The 21,012-nt window shown below is 38.2% G+C and overlaps 1 protein-coding gene across 5 annotated transcripts in view; it reads left to right on the top strand.

The window, feature by feature from the left end:
- Positions 1-19,585, top strand: part of DDC (dopa decarboxylase) — a 73,887-nt gene extending 54,302 nt beyond the window's left edge. For 4 of the 5 annotated variants that reach the window (XM_019282600.3, XM_019282599.3, XM_010393938.4 and 1 more), the window contains 5 exons: positions 101-177; positions 3,940-3,959; positions 4,712-4,810; positions 11,927-12,028; positions 15,593-19,585. In XM_019282600.3, the coding sequence (XP_019138145.2) occupies positions 101-177; positions 3,940-3,959; positions 4,712-4,810; positions 11,927-12,028; positions 15,593-15,808 (514 nt within the window). In that variant the 3' untranslated portion in view covers positions 15,809-19,585. Of the gene's footprint in view, positions 1-100; positions 178-3,939; positions 3,960-4,711; positions 4,811-6,092; positions 7,211-11,926; positions 12,029-15,592 lie in introns of those variants that run through there. The other variant, XM_019282603.3, reaches the window with a different exon arrangement.
- The last annotated feature ends 1,427 nt before the right edge of the window (positions 19,586-21,012 follow it).

The raw sequence follows: 21,012 nt of genomic DNA, 5'->3' as shown, positions 1-21,012 counted from the left end.
TTTAAACACATTCAATTTTACTTCACTTCTTGTGGAAATTTAATCCCTTAAGTCTTTATTCTTAAATTTCTCAATTTGATTTCTTTCTTTTTTTATACAGGGTGAAAAAAAGATCAGATTTAATAGGTGCCTTTAAATTAGAACCTCTTTACCTGCAGCATCACCATCAGGAGTCTGGTAATTTTGTGATTAAATGAGATTATTGTTATTTTGTTTGTTCTCTGTTATGTAATGCAAAAAAAGGACTTAAGATGAAAACGCCAATCCTTAAACTACCCAAGTTGTTTAGGAGGCTGTTTCCATTTTCTGAGCACTCTAGGGAGCTAAGCTCATTAAAGTGCAAATACGTGTCTAGTGAGATTTTAGTTAGTTGAAAGCAATAGAAGGAAAGTAATTTCATAAACCATTGTATTACTACTTTTGTATTGGGATTTCCCCAGTTTCAGACTTACCACTGATTGATTGCAGGAGTGTTGAGAAAATTCTTATGATCTTTGGGCTGTCAGATAAACGTATTATTGAGTGTTGTGTAACAAGCTCCTTAACCTGTCTTCCCCACCACATCTTTCTCCAGAATGATTTCAGGATCTGATTTGGTTTTAGAGTTCCTAAGCTCTGTGACTTTTTTTCTTAGTTATTCATGCAAGTTCTGATTCAAATTTTTCAGAAACCCATGTGAGGAGCAAACACTCCCTGAAACTACAAAGAAGGGGTGAACTGTGTTTGCTGTCTGTGCTCTGCTTTTGAGTGGTAGCTTTCTGGGACATTATGCTGTAGCCCTCATGCTCTTACACTGGCTGTAGAAAAAGGCGGTAAGAGTGGACTATCTGTCTTGTACAAAATGCTCATGAAAGCTCTTCACAAAATGCTCACAAAGAACTTACAAATCTCAGGCTCTGTACAAAGCTCCTTAGTGGATTTGTGCTGGTCCTTGCACATACCTAGCAACTGCAGAGTGGTATTTGCCCTCCTGAAGCCCATTTTTACACATTTGGTTATTAACAGAGTAATTGTGAAGAAGGTCATAGCAGTGCAGTGTCAACATGTGGTGGATGTTCCATCATAACTTTCTCAAGAGGCTGAATCATCTGTAGAAGGTTTTACCATATGCTAAACTGCATCATTTTCATGGAATTGCTGGTGCTCATCTGTGTACTGAAGTGTATCCTGTTATGGCTATGAACTCACTGACATTTAAATTAATACCATCCAGAATTCCACTATTCACTAAAAAGCCCTAGGAAAAATGGATTCATGTGCCTTAATCATGAACTGGTATAAACCTTGCATTTTATTGTTTTCCTCCATTTCCAAGCAATGCAAACATAGAACAGTGCAGCAAAAAGGAACATGTAGTAATTCTGGAGCTGAGGTTCACCCTCTAAAGGCTCTAATTGTTAAGAAAAGAATGTATACTTTTTTTTGCCTTTTTTACTGAAAAATACAAGTTACAGCAAATACACTTAAGGCACTATCTTTTACTTAACATACATAAAAAATATTTCTCTTCAGGAGAAGAAAATCCAGCCTTAACTAAAATGAAAATATGTTCTTGGGACAACTGACAGTGCTGATACAAAAACTTTAGGTCTTACCTAGGTTAAATAACGCTTGAAAAAAATCAAATCTTTCTTAAAAACAGGTGGTTTCAGTAAGGCCACCTAGTTGACCTGAAAACTTTATCACCCCAGTTGGATAAAGAGTATTTTAGCCTTCATCTTGCCTTCAGAAGGGTGATAGCATATTATGTGATCTAACACAATGATTTCAAAGAGATCAGCTGATTACTAGCAGTTTAGGAATGCTAATTTTTTTTCTATGCTCCATTCCCTTTCAATATCAATTCTCTGAAGAGTTGGACAACGCTTTTCAAATGCAAATGCCTCTGGTTAAACTTCCAACCCACACTTATGCCTTCAATAAACACAGTCAAATTTGCTACACGAAGATGCTGCAGTACTCATTGATCCCTGTGTGATTTATGGAATGTCAGCACTCCTGGAAATATGACTTGTATGGAGGATCTTGAATTCTCCGCATTCTCAGGTCTCAGAATTCCTATCCTGGTTTACTAAGTAAATGAAGTAGTATTTCTGAATTCACTCATCTCTCACTCAAGAATTTAAATGAGAGGAAAAATATCTCTATCTGTGAGCAATTACTCTTAATAACCATATGGCAATTATATGTGTCCCCAAGGGGAGAGTCTTTATTTTGTCATTAATTATAATTTTATGTGATTTGCATCATCACACCAGGAAGATTATACTAGCTTGCCTGGCAACCCAGGATATAGGTCAAATCCTCATGGCAGTGTTAGAAGAATGCAGCTTTATACTCTATTGTGAACACCACATACACTCCCACAATGCAATTCCTCCTGGTTAAATACAGATGTAAGACTAAGGCTTGTAATCAAGGAATCAAGGACTAATCACTGATTACATTCTGCTTCACAGCTTGGGAAAGGCGTTGTTGTGGATCATTAGACACCAGCCCCTTACAGGAGCGTAGGATTATTTATCTGTCACCAGTTGCTTTACTCTCTTTGCTACCAGTCCTGCAGCTATCAAACAGAAATGGCTGCTACAATTGGCTGCAGAAGAATATGAATGTTATCAATTTACCTTGTTACCAAGCAGAGACAACCATATTCATTTCCTGAAGTTCAGGAACAGGTTAATCATTGTTGGTTGTTTTGTGGGTTTGGGGTTTTTTACCACCTGGAAACCAACATAGTAACAGGTTAAAGAACCCAATGGCCTTCTGTTACAGGGAAAGAAGGACCATGTTATTTCCTATGCTTTGGCTGTATAAATGAGAGGACATTGGCAAGAGAGCTTGTAACACAGGAAAAAGTCTTTTTTTTGTTCTTTCCTAGAAAACATAAAGGCTGAAAATTATGTAAATGCCATAGACTGGTCAAATTCAGAAGCTACAGTTCAACCTTCCAGTTGACAGTTCCAGGAGTACTTAGCATTTTCCCAAGGAATCCAAGTACATATTCTCCTATGAAGCTTATACTCCACTGCAGAGAAATAAAGCAGAATAAGGAGGCTAAGCAGATGCTTCCTAAAGAAGTGCTTTAAATATTACGTCAGTTTAATTTCTGTCACTGACTTACAGCAAGTAACTAACTATGTTCAAGTTTCCTTTACTGTGAAATCAGTTTAATTCCTTTATTTAAAAAAAAGGTAGGTGAATCCTGACACCATGTGCTTCTATAAAGGATAACTAATAATGCCCTCTGCTTGCCTCCCTGGACTGCTCTGTGGCTTAGTCCATCTGTGTTTGTAAGGGGCTTGCACTACATCAGAAGAAAAGCCATAAAAAATTGCAGAATACTATTCTCCAAGCAGGAACAGGTCAAATTCTGAGTGAATTTTTCCAGCCACGTATTAGACATGTTGAAGAATTAGCAACAAATATATATATGTATGAGTATAAAAGGTATTTAAAAGTGGATTATTTTTAGAAGTGTTACCAGTACAGTAGGGTAAAGGTGATGACATTTCATAGTAGAGCATGAGTTATGAAGTGAGTCTGGGGATCCTGCAAACTGTTTAAACCAAAATTAATAATAGTTGCTTCATCTACTGCTTGTTTTCCCTACAGGAAGAAAATAAACATAGTATTTATTCTGTCATCTCCATAGTATCTGCAGTATAACAGAAAGGAAAATAGTTTCTTCTGTGAACTGTTTGCTAGTGGTATATTCTGACTAGCTAAGGAATGAAGGTTATTAAAAGCACCTTCATTTAACATGCTGCCAAGTACCCAGCTAGATATTTAGTGGTCCTGGTGACACTGATGATGCTGAATTTTGTTGCAGATGTAAAGGACAGCTAAGATGCAGCTTTTTCAATAACATTAGAATGATTGAAGTCTTTGGCTGTTGTGATGATGATGCAATGTGAACATTTTTTCTTTAATTTCCAGGTCTTGTAACAGATTATCGGGTAAGTACAGTACCAATGTAATAATTAATACTATTACTTGTACAGACTGGTATTTTTAGGACTTTTATTTTTTCATTACTATCATAAACCTCCAAACTTTATGTTTCTTTTCAAGAAGGATGCAGCTTTCTAAATTTTTAACATTCCTTGAACAGAAATTTGGGGTTGTGTTTTTTGAAAAAAAATATTGTTTAAAGGCAGAAATTGTCTTGCATGTGCAGTATCTTTAGATTTAGGCAGTAGAAAGAAATTTCCTAAAGTTTTGGGTTTGGGTTTTATTTTCTTTAACATAGTGAATAACACAATTAGAAAACAAATTTAAGGCATCTCTATTTTAATCTTTTACCATGGAAACACTGTTGTTTTGAAATGGAAAACATACCTGTCTTTGTAGATGCTAGCCCCACAACTTTAAACAAGCCAATGTACATGAGTTTCTCAGATACTTGTTTTTCTAAAGCCCTTGAGGAGAATTTAGGATCCACAAAGAAAATTTGGTTTGCCTCATGGCCCTTTCATTCTGACTCCAACTTCCTTTGCCAATTTTAATTTGAAAATTTTGAATATTAAATGGTATTAATAAACAGGGATTAATAAACCAGGAATAGATATTTCTACTCTTATTTGACCCACCTCTGGCAACTGACCGTAGGATGTGGAATGTGGTTCACTTCAAAACCATGGCAGAACATACTTTCTGCTGTTTCACTGCAATGGTGACTTCTGACATGGGCTCTTCTCTCTGGTTGCAGCACTGGCAAATCCCCCTGGGCAGGAGGTTCCGCTCCCTGAAGCTCTGGTTTGTGCTGAGGATGTACGGGGTCAAGGGGCTGCAGGAGCACATCCGCAAGGTGACTGGGAATTGCCTTCTTGGGTACCCTGTGGTGGGACGGCAAGGGAAAATGAGCTGGCCATCTATCTACTTTCCATGATTTCTGTACACATCAGAAAGCACAGGAAATAGTTTTAGGCAGCTCAGTTCAACAGGGGTGCTGCTCATTTGCCCCATGTAAGGTCACAATTTCATATCATGGCAGGCTTAAAGGTGCCGTCTATTTTGTGCTTGTCTTCAGGAAAGAAAAGTCTAGGAATTTGGAATTTCTACAGTATGGTACTATAGTTCCCTCTCAAATTAAGCCAGAGCACATCCATGGTTTTGTTGTGGAAACACATGGATATTCATTTCTTCATTATATTATTGATGTGCATGCATTGATAACATGTTTAGATTATGATTAAGGGATACAGTGACTTATCTGGCATGTCTACCTCTGCTGTTGCTTTCTTTCCTGTTTAAAATACATTTAAAAAAAATGTGTGCAATTTACAGTTTGTTAATATTTTTATAAGTACTAAGTTCATTCTTGATGTAAAAAGGGGGTTTTTTTAATCACTAAAAAACATATGTGGCGCCAGTCTAAATTATATATATACTTCCTCTGTAGTGGCAAAGTCAAATTCAAGCATAGCTTTTATCTTTATGAAGTTCAGGATAACCTCTAGTGAGGGGAGATCCATGACTTGGCTCTAAATATTTACAAAAATATCCATTAACTAAGGGCCTAGCCTAGCATACCAAACTCCCTGCAGACACACATTCTTTCCAATTGTGGTACTAAACAGAAGAATTCCTAAGAAAGGCTTTTTCCACTCTTGTAAAATCACTGTAGAAGGAAGTATCTTTTCATTTGGAAAGGTTATGGGATAGACAGTACCCTCTTTGCTTCTTATTTTAATCACACTAAAGCTTTCAACTCTACAAATACCAAAACTAGATTTTTGTCTTTAATGAGGCTTTCAGAAATAAATTTTGGCAGCTGTGGCAATCGTGATGTTCTTGTATCAATCATCCTTGTATCAATCTGATACATATCCTTTTGATGAAAAATTGATTTGAGGTTTGTTATCCCTTTATTAGTATTACCATTACCATTCCTAGTAGCATTTTCTCTCTGGTTAGATTTCTTGCGACTGCAATTATTGCAGTATGATGCTGTTTTTAAGTAGGGCTAAATCTCTCACTGGGAAAATAGAGGGTTGAAAGACTCATATCAACTGCATGGCCTTTTGTCAGGCTGGTTCCCACAGGTTGGTATTTACATTCAACAAATTCCCACTTTCCCTGTGTCCCAGGTATTTCCCGGACTGTCCAGGCAAAAGCTGCGTGTCTTCGTAGAATCATAGCTGAGGACCAAGCTTTCATATTTTCTATCACAGTACAGTTCAGGAAGGCTAAGCCAATGAATCTCTTCTTAAAGATACTGATTCCAAAGTAAGACCCTTGTATCTTTCCTCATTTGTAAAGGTAATTCAGACAGCTAAGATTTCCAAGGGCTTGTTGAAATGAGTGTGTTTGGTTTATATTTCATTAAGGACTAAATTGTTCTTCAGTATAAATATAAAAATAAGTTATGAAAGGGAAAGAGGGATAATTAAGTGAAGAATTTGGCTCACTGTATACATCTTCAAGCTGGAACCATTAAAGTAATTTATCCTCATACCCCCTTGCCCACTCCCAGTGAATGCTGGTTCAGTGGGTTCCAAAGCATCTTTAAAAAAAAATGTAATTTGTATCTCCAGCAAGCCTCTGTTGAACTTAAATTTCAAGAAATAATTGTGTTTCATTTGCTCCCTGCTCTAGCAGAGTTTAAGGTATCTCTTATGACTTTTCAGCTATGTTGGTAAAATTATATCACTAGCTGCAAAATAAAAATTAAAAATGTGTTTAATATCCTGTACTTTTTCCTCTCTTCTCAGGAATTATCATGAGCTACAGGTAGATTGTGATGACTTTTCTTTTGGTAGAGTAGTAATGAAGTATCTAAACCAGCCCAACATTGGTTTAAATTTTTAAACCTACAGACAACTTTCCAAATGAAAAATAATTTGGAATTTAGCTTCACTTGTTAACTGAACTTTAACACTGCTCATCCGCATGCCTGGCCGTGAGAAGCTGCTTTCTTTTAAACATGCTGTAGCATCTTGCAAGTAGCAGCTTTTATATTCCCATTGCTGGCCAAGGCAGTCCCAGGCAGTTCCTGGATGGTACTGTCTCCTGTGTACTTGGGACTTTTAGCTGGGTTTTAAGGGAAGCCTTGTAGGTGCCAGAAGTATTTCTGAAGCAGTATATTATGATTTGGAGATGCATTTGAGTGGGTGATAGAGTGGACATGTAGAATGAAAAGAGGCCCAGGAACAGTGGCAGAGGCAGGTATTGCAACCTTCCAGTGGAGAGCGGAGGTGCTGGAGCTGGGGAAGCAGGAAGAAGCGCGCTCTCTCCCTCTCCCTCTCTCTCTCTCCCTCTCTCTCTCTCTCCCTCTCTCTCTCTCTCCCTCTCTCTCTCTCTCTCCCCCCCAATCTCGTATTATTAAGGAGTTGCCCCGGGGAAAGGATAACAGAGTCGGGCAGAAGAGTAGAGGTTTGAAACAGTTCCTTAGGCTGGAATCTGGGGAAGGATATGCCTATGTTTGCTCCTAAGTCATGGAAAACTCTAGGAAGATCTGTGCAGTGTTTATAGATTTCTAGTTTGGCTTCTTTTGTGCAGCCTGGTGTTACTTACAAAGGGATTTGAGATTTTCAATAGTGGTGAGCTTTCTGACATGATATAGATGGAAAAAACACTGTTTATCCTTAAGAAGCCACCCTATTTGTTGTGTGTTAGCAAGTTTCTGGGTGGAAGACCAAAGACATCTGTAACTATCTCTTCACAAACTTCTTTTCTTGAGGTGAACTGTCACTAAAATTTTATTAGTGTATTTTAAGGAAAATATGTTTGTTGTGTTTGCAGCCTTAAGGTCTACATCAAAATGACTGGATAACCACTGCAACTTGGCATTTACTTGAGGATGGCATTTAGGAACTAAAATATTCCCAGGAGATGAGAATGTGTGACTTGGATTTAGATACAGTAATTTTTTTTGTTTTCCAAACATTCCGGTTATGCACTCTTTTCACACACAGCATGTCATATTAACCTATTGCAAAGTATAGGTTTTAAAGCAGTGGTAAAGGGGAGGATAGTCATCTTTGAAGGATGTGGGGAGAGACGAATACAAATTTTGGAGGTAAGTCCCAAAGCCACAGAGGAGATGTAAAAAGAGGGCAAAACCAACAACAACAACAGTCTTCTGGACTGATGTCAACCACTCAGAGTCCGTATAAATGTGAAATCCAAATGGCCCATTTGCAAACCGCTTGACCATCTATTTATTATTCCTTCGTTGGTTTAAGCCCTCTCAAAGAGCTCAAAAGTAGTTTGAGACATTTAGGAGTTAGTGTGTTTTTGTATGCAATCCCTATGAATATTCTGACTCAGCTGAATCCTCCTTAGGACCAGAAGTAATCAGTGTACTGAGGATAATGAATTCCATTAAAAATTAACAGTAGAGTCCAAGAAACTGGAACTGTAAAGAACAGCAATGCAATAGCATTAAAACTGGAGAGTGGCACGGTCCAAGTGGCTGTTAAGAAGACTCTTTTGACAGCATTTTCCTTCAGTGTAGTGGGATGCAGGCTAAGGCAGGCAAAGAGGTGAAATCTATAGGAGGAAAAGTACAAAGTGATCAAGACTAGGCCAATATGTTTATCTGCATATACACAGTAGTGTACTCTGATGCTTCAGAGAAGCTCCCTGCAATCAAAAACTATTTTAGCTCTTGAAGACTTTGCCCAGAAATTAAAATTCAGCTTGAACATGTCAGTGCAGAAGCATTTATATTTATATTTATATTTATAATGATTTTTATTTTTATTTCTATTTATTCACAGTATATTTACAAGAATACAGATTTTTTAAAATAGAGACCACATTCTAGTGCCTTGCAAGTTTACTGCTCCTATTATTATGTAAGACATTTCCCTTTATCCAGAATAACCAATTTAATTAGATCCCTTGTTTCCTTTCTCACTGCAGAAAAGCAATGGTTATTTACCTGCGATAATAGTGACACATAAAAATTCCTTACAAGCCTCTTTTTCTCAATCAGGTAAATTTCACTGTAACGACTGGGGCTGTAATTCTGTTCCTATATACCAAGATATTTCAGGACATTAACACAGTCCATGTGATTCCACTTTGAGAACCCCACATGATGAAGGGATTGCCCAAATGGTATTTCTAGAAACAGTATGTGAGCTGGTTTGTGTATGTCCACATACACAATCATATAAATTAAATCATATGTTAAATCATATGACAACTCTAGATAAAATAATTTTGAAAAGTTAAATAATATTTGAATGCCAACTTTAGTTAATGGTGCTAGGGACACAGCTTGACACATATGTCAAAATCAAAAGTACTTGGAGATTCAAGATATCCATAGGTCAGGCTTGGTATGTACACATTCAGCAGAAAACTGAGAGCAGCCTGTCAGTCTTTTACTTCTCCTTCTTTCCTATCCTCAGTTTCGTGCCTGCAGTTTTCCAAACGGGACTTTATTTTCACAGTGTACCTGCCTGTCTTGAAAAGCTGAGGCACTAAAGTCACACGTGTCCTCCTGTGAGTTACTGCCATACTCGTGTCCAGAGCGTGGGTACAGTTTTTGGACTTAAGAGAGGCACGTTTGATACCTAAATGCCCTGCAGTTTTACAGGGCTTGAACTTCCAGGCTTAATAATATTTAACTTTACTGTTGCAGCAATCTTTGTAAGAGCAATTCAGGATAATAGCTTATGGTTCAAAGGTGCAGGGCCATGGGTAACTGTACTTAGGCAAAGCTGTACACGTGAAACTCCAGTTAAATCACCACTTTCTCTCCTTCCAGTTCTGTAAAACCTAAAACGCTTGGTGCCCCCCAGTGTCTTTACCAATTATTGCTGGCTGTTAAGACTTGCTGTGGATATAAGTATTTGCATCCAGACATGAAAGCAAAATACTTCTAGAATTTTGGTTTGTGACGTAACTAAAAATTTTCTATTTTCCCTTGCTTTTATTTCTTTCAAATTCCTGAAAAATCATTTAGTTCAAAAACTGGACGTAAGTACATGCTATAAAATGCATGGCTTGGGTCTGGAGTTTCCTTGTACAAAATTCTCACAGTAAGCCAAATCTTAAATGTTTGTTTTATTCAGTTCTTACCCAGACAAATTTGGATGAAATTTAGCTGGTGATTACATTCAGCTGGACAGTTGTGAAATTCTTATCTCATTGAACATGATTTGTTTTATGGATTTGATTTCCAAGACACGGTACATGCAGTGCAGAATTTTGCAGAGCTGTGTAAAAGACATGTTTGGTTAAAGCTACAGAACGTGAGCACAGGAGGAGACAGTAAACAACCATTACAACACCTGTGCCTATTTCACATATGTTTTTCATGCACTTATTATGCATACAAGTATCTGTATGTATGCAGATACTTCTGGTTGGATTTCACAGCTGTAAATTCATGCTCTTCATATTAGCAGAACATTCAAACGCCTTGGAAGGGATTGGACATTTTACTGGTCTCATTCCTGACTCAAAGAGCTTTCAGGCTAATTTTAGAGGGAGATGATAAATGGATGTAACAAACAGCAGAGCGGAAGTGGTAACAACAGGAAAACTAGCTGGTTGCATAGGGTACCAGTAAGCGCAATATGAAGGTTTGAAGCAATGTTTTGATTCAATCTAAACTATGTTTTTCTATTTTAAGAAATAAAAAACCATCTGAAAGCTATGATTAAGATTGCAAAATGTGTTGGCCTTTTTTCCTTCTTTTTTTTCCTTTTCTGTTATTTCTGTTTTGCCTTGGTTTTGTCCTTTCGGAAGAAGTTCCTCTGAGATGAAACATTCCACGTTTAACCCTGACCCAAAGTGATATGTTTCATTTTTGTTTAATAGCTGTCCTTGAATTTACAAAAAGTCAAAGTGCAAAAGCATGGGCTTAGTTGTTTTTTTTTTTTTGTAAAACTATTTGCAATCCTAAATATATAAAAGCTGAAGAACCTTTAAACATGATTTTTAGATGTTTCAGATAATTTTTGGTATAGATTGGCTATTGCATGAAGACAAACTATAATTCAAATGGCTGATTGCTGTTGCTGTCTTATCTTTTTTGTTTGGTTGGTTGGGGTTTTGGGTTTTTTTATGATAGTGAACACTAAGATAATGACAAAGCCAGTAAGAGGGGGACTGGATAAAGTACTGCAGGTACCTGATGAGGATATGGGTTGGTTTTTTGAAAATGCTTTTAAATTAATTTTCTACTTGAAAGAAAGCAAAGCAAAACATGGTGTGAGTGTGCAAGTATCACTGACTGATGTTAAGACTTCCCAGCTGGTTTTTACTATGTCTGTTGGTATTTTTCCTATTTATTTGAATTTTGGGTTCATCTGCTTCAAAATAATTGTTCTGGCTTGGTGCCCCCTGTAATTCATTTTTGCCTCGGTAACTTCTCAACAGGTTTGCTGAGATTTGCTATCCATTTTCCTGATAATACTGCCATCAACTTTCTTTTCAACTGAACCTGAGCACCCAGGTCAGAATAGTGAGCAAGTTGTCCCTTTCTTCACAGATTTCTCATATTAAGTGAGCTATTCTAAAAAAAAGTGTATCTTTCCAGCTTAATTTGCACTGAAACTGTGACCCTTTTTTCCCTGCATATCTGTCCATTTCCCCCTTTCCCTCTAATGACTTCTGGACTCTTCAGCCATTCCCAGCCAAAACTAGCAGTGGCATAAAAACTAAAGGAGAATTACCTAAAATTATTTACTCTTAATGTGGTATCATATCAAATTGTGCTGAAGTGTCTCAAGAAGTAGACCAGTACTGCCTTTGACAGACTGAGATACTAAGACAGCAATGGCTCCATATGGTCTCTGGAAGTCATAAACAGGATGGAAGTTAACACAAACAGATGGCAATATGTGAATATTATCACACATCAGCAGAAGGAACAGAGCAAAGGAATGGCAAATCATTCAGCACACCTTTTCTCTTGGTGAATCCAATGTATACAATATAGATACTCTCATTCTCTTCTCAGCATGTCAGGCTGTCGCATCAGTTTGAATGCTTAGTCCTTCAGGATGAAAGGTTTGAGATCTGTGCTGAGGTTGTCTTGGGACTGGTCTGTTTCCGGCTGAAGGTAAGGCAGCTAAGATCTCCTATTTCTGCTCTCATGGTTTCTGGCAACACCGTAACCTGCAACTGAATACAGTCTTTGTAGTTAATATACTTGATTATTTTTTAAGGAAACTAAAGGGAGTTCGTTTAGAACAAAGCAGATGAAAGAGAAAAGCTTAAGACAATCTTGTTAAAACTGAATCAAATGCTTAAGAGAAATTAAAGCATATTAAGGCATGGAAATATATAGTCAAGGCAAACAAATGTTGTAACCTGTCATCAAAATGACTGGTACATTCTATGCATGATGAGCTTTGATAAAGATGATTGTTTCAGTATATTTCCCTAGACTTCTGTGTATGATGAGTGCAAATTACCTGTCTCTTGTCAAGTTAATTTCTTATGTGAATTTATTTTTCAATTTTATTAAAAAATTACTGTCACAGATGAAAATTAGAGCACTAAACACTTTTTTATTGTTTTCTTTAAAGACTGCTTTTTTATCTATAAAATTCTGTGGTCAAACTGGGAAAATTGAAGCAAGATATGTTTAAACAGGTTATATGGGAGGCCAGATTCCCTGCTGCCCTTGGCTGTGGTCTGCTTTTTATTGCTGAACATGATCCTTTTGCCCTGTTTGGCCTTTTATTCCCCAAAATCTCTCAAAGTGCCAAGTTCATTGATGTAGAGACCTTGCCCAACAGAAACTAGAAAATACATTCTGCACTTGGAGCATAAAATCTGCAGTAGTTGGGAGAGCTCATTTGTTTTAATCAGACATTGAAAAGGGATCAGTGTCTTAGTTTAGGTAATGAACTCATTTTTTAGAGTTACTTTCAGCTAAAGACTCTGTAAAGGACTGGATTGTGACACTGAATCTGACCACCAAGCAACAATAATAATAACTAGCACTAGTGTTTTCTAGTTATGATACTTATTTCTAGTTCACGATACCTAAATGAGCTTTTAGCTTTTCTGAAGGCTTCCAAGCACATCTTTTCTCCTTCTGGATAGTGTGTTATTATTAATTTTTAACAAATTCTTTTCCCAGTCATTCAGTTGCCCCAGTTACCTGAGTTTGATGCAACTGGCTGAAGAAGCTAACAGTTAAATACTAAAGTAAAGGTGAATTCATCTGGAATAGGAAAATGTTTTTTTTATAATTTATATTGTTTAAAATAAAATTGAAAAAGACCCTGTGTCTAGGGGATCTGACAGATTACAGAATGTAGAGTTTTTTCAGTAAGTGGAAACACAAATATAATGCCTTTCCTAAAAAGAACTTTTAAAAGATATTGAGGGATAGATTCTTTGGCTTTTATTGCTCAATAACAAAATGTTGGTTGCAGTCTGCTCTCTCACATGGAACTAGCAAACACTAGTTTTGCAGATCCAAAGGCAGCTGTTAGTCAGTGCTCTACATTTACTTTGAAGGAACAGTTATGGTGAAATAGAGCATAGCAACACAGGAATTGTCACTTTTGATCAGACCAGTAGCTCATCCTCATCTGTTCTCCTGTCCCTCATGATTCAGAGGAAGAAATCTCATCTAAAGGGGAAGACAATTTTACAATAGGAGGTAAATATTGGACCTTTAGCTAAGAAACCTTTGGACAAGTTGTAGGATGAAGGCCTGATTCCACTGAAAAAACAGTGTAGAAAGAGCAGTGTTTTCATTTCTTGCATACCTGATCCAAAAAGAGAAAAAGAAAACTAGCAAGCTTTCAAATTAAGAGTTTTTTATAGGTATTTTAACAGCTTTATTTGCTTTTTATATCACTCCTTCAAAAATCTTTCTGTCATTTTTATAATTCATATTAAAATACATCTTAGAAGCAGGGTATTTGTAACTTTTATGTAGTTACAGTAGGACCAAGGATCAGGGGCCTTCAACAATATAATGCTGCACAGCTGTAAAAGTATGATTTTTTTTTTCTTCCTTCCTTTGTGCTTGAGAAGCCCTTTTTTATTGTTTTGCTTAGCTGTAACTTTTAATTTTTTGCCTTTCACACTGTTGAGCAAATGGACTAATTACCTATGACTTTCATATTATAATTATTTCATCAAATATGTTATGCCAAAGGGTTAGTTTTAGGCCTCCTTGTCATGACTGCAGATGAATACAAGTCAAGCTAGTAATTTCTCCAAGGGGGTGTGAATGCTGTCTTACTGAAGCTCACAGACTCAATCAAAGCTGGCTTCTCAAAGCTCTGGGAGAGGATTAGTCACTACCAACTTCAATTTGACGTGACACCCGAGTGTCACAGCAGCCCTAAGGTGGAGCTGTGAGAGTAGAACAGAAGAAAGCTAAATGAATCTTTCTCCTTCCTCCCCTCACCCCTGCCAAATTAACATCATATACCTGCTTGCATTGCCTGAAAGCCAGTGCTGTGCATTTGATATTAAAGGCAAGGATTGTCATTTTAATAAGGCATTACCTTTGATAAGAAAGCAGGACATCATTGTCAGTGACTGACCAGGAATAGGTGGGGACTTGCAAAACACCAAAGCTGGCCCATTTTCTTAGGAGCAGTTCAGTTGCATAAATATCTCCTAGAAGAGTAAGGCTAAGCCATGAATTTCAGGACATCACACAAAATTCCTGACAACTTGTGCTAAGACAGAACAAGGTTTTGACTTGGGTTCAACTCGAACTCTTAATACGATCTAAAAACTTGAGAATGATACATTTATCCTTGCTGCCAATGGGAAACTGTCGGCCTTATGCTTTGGTTTTGTATGGAAAAGGCTAAACAGGAAAGTCACAACTGCCCAGATTTGAGAGAAGGTGTTTTCTGATCAGGAAGTTTTCAAGAAGACCAATGCTGCCCCAGTAACACAACTGCTGCGGAACAGACGGATTTGGCCATTTGTGACTCTTTTTCCACAGTCCGTGCTCAGTAAGGGGACACTGCAGTAAAAGTGCAGATGCTCCCAGAATCTCTTGCAATTGTGTGTTACCACCAGTGTAATAGAGAGAGTAAAGGATGCACAATAGCTAAGATTCTTCCTCTGATGGATTCTGTGGTGGACAATTCTTATAGAACTTGAGGCAGATACTTTTTTAGGGTGTTGACTAATAACATGAAACCTACTTATGCCAGGGATACATTACCTTAAAAATTTTTTAATTAAGGGTAAGATTTCACATTCAAAAGACTCTCTCACAGCAGCCATGCTTAAGTGAAGACTGGAAGGTTTGTTTTAGGAAAGTTAGTACAGTTCACTGCAAAGCTTCCTCCCATGTTTGTTTGATTAGATCCAAGAAGAGTGTAATAACATGGATACAATAATGAATGCTTTTAACATAGCTCATGATCTTAGGTCACAAAAGGGCAGCTATCACAAATGCCCCAGTGTGAACACTGCTCCTAAAGCCAAGATAATCCATATATCTCTTTGTGGCTCAAAACTTCTCTCTTACATCATCATCTTTTTGATATCCTTTGACAGCAAAGGACTGAGAGATGAGAAAATGGTTGCTTGTTACTGGTGCTACTTGGGCTTGGCTGCTTGGTGGGATTTACATTTTCCAGGCTTGTTTCTGAAATTCATTGTCATATCCATTGAATTACAATGATTTCAGGGCTCAAATGAACTAAATGAGGCACTTCTTCAAAGCATAAATGATGCCAAGAAGATCCATCTGGTCCCGTGCCACCTGAGAGAGAAGTTTGTGCTACGTTTTGCTATTTGTTCCCGCACAGTGGAATCCACCCATGTCAAGTTTGCCTGGCAGCACATCTCACAGCTGGCAACTGATCTTCTGAAAACATGGGAGCAAAACCACCACCAGCAGTAACAGCAATGAAGTATAAGTGGAGATGAGGTAATTAACTGGCTTTCTCTGTGTTGCCAAGTTTTATTTTAGGTGCAGGTGCGAAAGTCAAACTATGAAGGAAAAAAATACAAAACCTGTTGTTATATAGCCCAGCTGCAGTAGCAAAATCCTTGCCAGCAAGTTGTGTTGTAACCTTAGTCATTCCTTCTCTGTACTGTAGTTTCATCCTGCTTGTTTCCAGATGCACATAGACAAGGAGACTTGAGCTGTCATTTCTTACCAGTTTGTAGCCAAGAGCATTTGTTCAACCAAGCAATGGAAATGGAAGGGTTGGTGCTCCCTCTGTTGTCCCCATTCACCTCTAGCATACCCCCTCCTTTCCTCACAGATGAAACTGAGAGGTGTTTTAGCCAATTAATTTAACATTACTATGAGTGCAGAAAGAATCCAAGTTGGGGAAGTTCAGTAACCTGTTCAGGTTTAAATATGTTAATATGTTATATTAATATCTGAATAGGCATGCACAAATGTAGTTGCCAGGATTTGGGGCACTATCATGTCACGACACACTTGCTGCAGTAATTTTGTAAATGAACAAAGGACAAAGGACTTCAAGACTTCCTTCACTGAATAGCCAGACCCAGGGGAATGAGAACTGACTGATTACTAATAATTCTTCTGGCAGGTTCTCTACTTTCCCCTAAATGGTTTGCTTGTAAAACACTCATTTTGTCCAATACCAGCAAATAGGTTATGCTGGCTATTGGTTTCCAGATTGATCATTCATAATGAGGTCCCTGAAAAGCTCCTCCTGAAGAGTCTCGTCAAAAGCCATGTGCTACTCGGTATTCTATATTTTTAATCAAGTTATTATCAGCAGTGATTACTTGAAAATAGTCTGTAAGATACGTTCTGTGAAACTGACTTGTGATTTGTTTTTATGGCTACCATTTTGATTACTTCATTGTGTAATAAATCTTTGACAAAATGTGCTAAGGAATATGATGTCTAAAATGTTAAGTTTCTCAAATTAGCTAACAAATGAGTAAACAAGTGACAATTAAAATAGAAAGTAAGAGAACTAACCCCCAAAATCTGCTGTGGTTCCTCCATCAGTGGTTTTCTTCCATTAACAGTGATGAATGGAACATGAAAATACTGGAAAACCTCTTTCAGAGAAAGTCAAATCGTATGTATTTGACACAAACCATTGATATGTCATCCTGTCGAAGGTGGGCACAGTAAAGAGCTAAAATGAAAGTTAGAGGTCAAAGTCAGAACCTTATCAATTCAAGAAGTACTTTTGCCATTTTAAAAGCAAATTCCAGACAGTTGTTTCTGTGTCAATAAGAACAACATAAATAGCTGCTCCAAGAAAAATAATATGTAGGATTAATTCCTACATTTGCATTTCAATCTTCCTTTTAATGCTCATATTATCTTCTAAAGCCTCTTGAGCAACTTGCACAATTATTCATCTTTCTTCCTTCATCCCTTTCAAATATACTTCCTATGGTTGGGAAGTTGCAAGTAGACCAGGGAACATGGATCAGGACAGTTAATTTGGCACATGGTCTGCTTCTACCTCTGTCTTTCCAGAAGACCTTAACAAATTTGAATGTGGACCAGGTAGATTTTTCTGGTGATTCCTAATCTCTCACTTCTGGGGTGCAAACTGGGAAGGATTACTATTTCCATAAGGAACTGATTTCCCTGGTAACAGATGAAGAAAGGGATGACCAATGATTTTAGTAAAACACAGTAATATTTGAGCAGGTGACTGACACAAGACACTACTGTCAGTTGCAGAAATTTTGATAGCATCATTCTCTTTAGCAGAACCAATATGAAATCTAGCTTTTCTGTGGTAGCACAATGCAATAGACTGGTAGACTGAAGAGACTGAAAAATGCTGGCATATTGTTCCCTTTCTCTGTTATCATTTTTTTTAAAACAACATTATTCAGATCTCATGACCTGGAAAACAATGTTCATCCGTAACACATATCTTCCACACTGATACAATTTTACAACTTTTACATTATGAAAATTCTAGAATCTTGGAGCCAGAGAAGAATTACACCTTCTCTGTGAGAGAAACCAGTATTTTGTATGTGAAATATATAAGCAGGTCTGTCTGGGGAAAAAAAAAAAAAAGGGAGAGAGATCAGATTTGGATCAAAGCTATCACAGAGTAAATCCAAGGTAATTCCACTGAAATGAAATGGAGTTGCTTTGGGCTTAGGTGACTATAATTGAAATTAAAAAATCTGACTAATAAGTATTGGAAAAGAAAGGCGTAAGTTAAGGCACCACTAAACTGAACATAAGAAGATTCTGCTGGAAATCTGCTCCATGGAAACCAGCACACAGACAAATGATGTCCACCTGTGTGAGCCTCAAACTGCTGGAAAACTGGGATGCAGGAAGGATGCACATCCAAACCCAGAAGAGGTGAAATGTCCCCAACAGCCCAGAATTAGACATAGATCCCTTTAGACATTTGTGGGAAAATATTGCCAAAACTGACATTCAATTAAACCTTTTTCAGTATCTGGATATCAGTTTTAGAAGTGGCTGTTGTTCAGATAGCAAAACTCCTCTTGGCGAAGAATTTAAGATAAAGGCTAATTTAAAATATAGATGGAGTAAAACTTAATTTTTGTTTTCTTTTTTAAAGAAGTGATGTAAGTGAATCTTCTAATAAACAGCAGTGATGAGACCCATGGAATTACATTTCCCCATGGCTAGTCTAGTACAGAAACCTGAAGTTCACAGTTCTGGTTTTTTGGAAATTCTCAGATGATTCGAATATGTAACTAGTGAAGGCCTTCACAGTATTGAGTCTCTCATACCCTCTTTTCCCCATGTGATAATTCCTTCCTAGACTATTAACAAAAAAGGAAATCTGGGCTATGTAATCAACTCAAGAACAAGCACTGAAAGGAGCATTTCGAAAGAAGAACATAACTGGTGTTTCTGTTCTGTAGCTTTGCAATGTATCTGTAAGTGAGAAACACTGCATTTATTAATAGTTAATATGTTAACCTGGATTTATTGTGCCTTGTGTGCAAAAGCTAATACAGTCTGTGCCGATGAATACTGTTTGATATTAAAAATAATTACAGAATCCCAGAACTGTACTTTAGTAGAATATCCACATCTCAAGGAAGACTGTGGCTATTAGAGAAGGAGGGAAAACACCTGACTTTTCAGTAACCTAAATTTATTTTTTTTTAAACTAGCAGAGTACAGTACTTACATTCTTAATGACAGATTATAAATATATTTTATTGCTGATGGCGAAATATTGAAAATATATGTATTTATGAAAGTATTGGTAATATATTATACTCTGAACTCCATTATAATTATTAAATTTCCAATTTGTTCTTGCCTTTACATACAAAATTCTGCTCATGGCCATTTTGTTGTTGTTGTTGTGTTGTTATCACCATATGTGATGAGTAGCACTCACATTGAAGTTGCCTTACACCAGCAGTCTAAACCGTGAGAGGTATAAACCTGAATTACTCAAAGACAGCAGCAAATGTGAAATAAAACTGAGAATCCTGAAAACCAGGGTGGTTGGTGTTGGGATAGTTAAATAACTGTCAATGGATAATATCTACATAGCATATGTAAAGTTTGTATGTTCTAAATGGAAAAATAATCAGAAATTCAATGCTCTAATTATAATTTGTGAGCTGTCAACTCCCTTTAAAATCTGTATCCAAAACCTACTGAAGAGACATACAGGTTTTAACTGGCAATATTAATAAATGGAAACAAAACTAAGACTATTGTCTCTTTGTACGTAACTAAGCTCTTCCCAACTCATTCATGCCAGATGCACTGTAAGAGGTCCAACTTCCCCACTCATATCAAGTCAGTGCCCTGATTTTCACCACCGGGGACTTTTTTTCAATGTGTCCTTCAAATTACTTTGCAAATGGGAGTTTGCAAATTTTCCTGTAGGAAGTTTCCTTCTCAGCAACAGGAGTCTGAAAAATACCTGGCCATACCCAGGGCCAATGCTGACCCTTCTGCCAAGTTCTGCACAGTCCTGCAGCTGGATCTGCCACTGGAGCCAGCTGCCCAGCTTCGGCTTTGGTTTGCAGCTCCGGTGCCATCAGGTAGGACAGGGAAGGGGCCCATGGCATGAGCCCTCCCTGGCTGCAGCCTGTGTCCCCAAGGCTCCTTTGCTCCCTACCCCTGTGCAACCCCAGGGAAATCGGGCAAGCATGCCTTGGGAAAAATTTGATGGCAGCAGAGTCACAAACTATATAAATGTTAGCCCAGCTGGGCCTGAGATGATAGCCTGCATACCAGCACAGACAGTTTAATGTAATATGCTGTCTGTGCTAATGGTATAACAAGCCTGATGCGTAACAAAAACCTGACAGTAACTGCAGGAAAGGTTCCTCACGGGAAATGTTCACCCACACAGAAGTCTCTGTGTTAATATCAGAAGTGTAACTGCAGCTTAGAGTGCTAATTTGCATCTAGGTTGGTGCGCTAATTTGAACGTGGGCTGGTGTGATACAGCTGAGGACTCCACCACCACATTCAGTTCATGGGATACATCCACCATCTTTTGCCCTGTAAAACAGTATGTCATTCATCTTGTCAGAGCGGTTCTCCCAAAAAGGCCTGTCCAGCAGCTGTTGTTTTCAGGAGTGTTAGACAGCATCCCCTTCTGACACTGCCGTGGTGGCCCCACAGCCGCTGCCACAGGGGCAGAGATGAAATAGGTGGCCATGGTGGTCAAGTGCTTGTGTGCATAAGGGCCAGATACCCGTCACTGGCTGCGAAGTCACCACCAGGAGAGCCGGGCTTTGTGCTTGGGCGATCATTCATGGAACTTGCCTCCTGTGGAGCCCGTCCTGCGCGGACGGCTGTTGCCAAGGTCAGAGCCCGGGACGCCACTGGCCTGGCTGCCTGTGAGCAGAGCAAAGGGCATCCAGAGGGGCTTCTGAGTGAGAGGAGAGGAACAAACAGCGGGTAGCTGGGGGATGTTGATGGGAGGTGGCTGCCCTGCCATTCTGGGCTGCCAGACTCGAGTTTGACACAGGAAGAGCCACAGCAATTCTGCTCCTTCAGCCGCCGAACTGAAGGTAAAGGCTTCGTCTGCCTCACAAACTGCACATCTCCACGTTTCCATTTCCTACCGCTACTGAAAATGGCCTGGATAGGCAATGAGCATGGCAGAACCCCTTAACACT

The sequence above is a fragment of the Corvus cornix genome, chromosome 2, assembly GCF_000738735.6.
Source record: "Corvus cornix cornix isolate S_Up_H32 chromosome 2, ASM73873v5, whole genome shotgun sequence".
Taxonomy (NCBI): Eukaryota; Metazoa; Chordata; class Aves; order Passeriformes; family Corvidae; genus Corvus; species Corvus cornix.
This window is presented reverse-complemented; position numbering and strand designations above follow the sequence as displayed.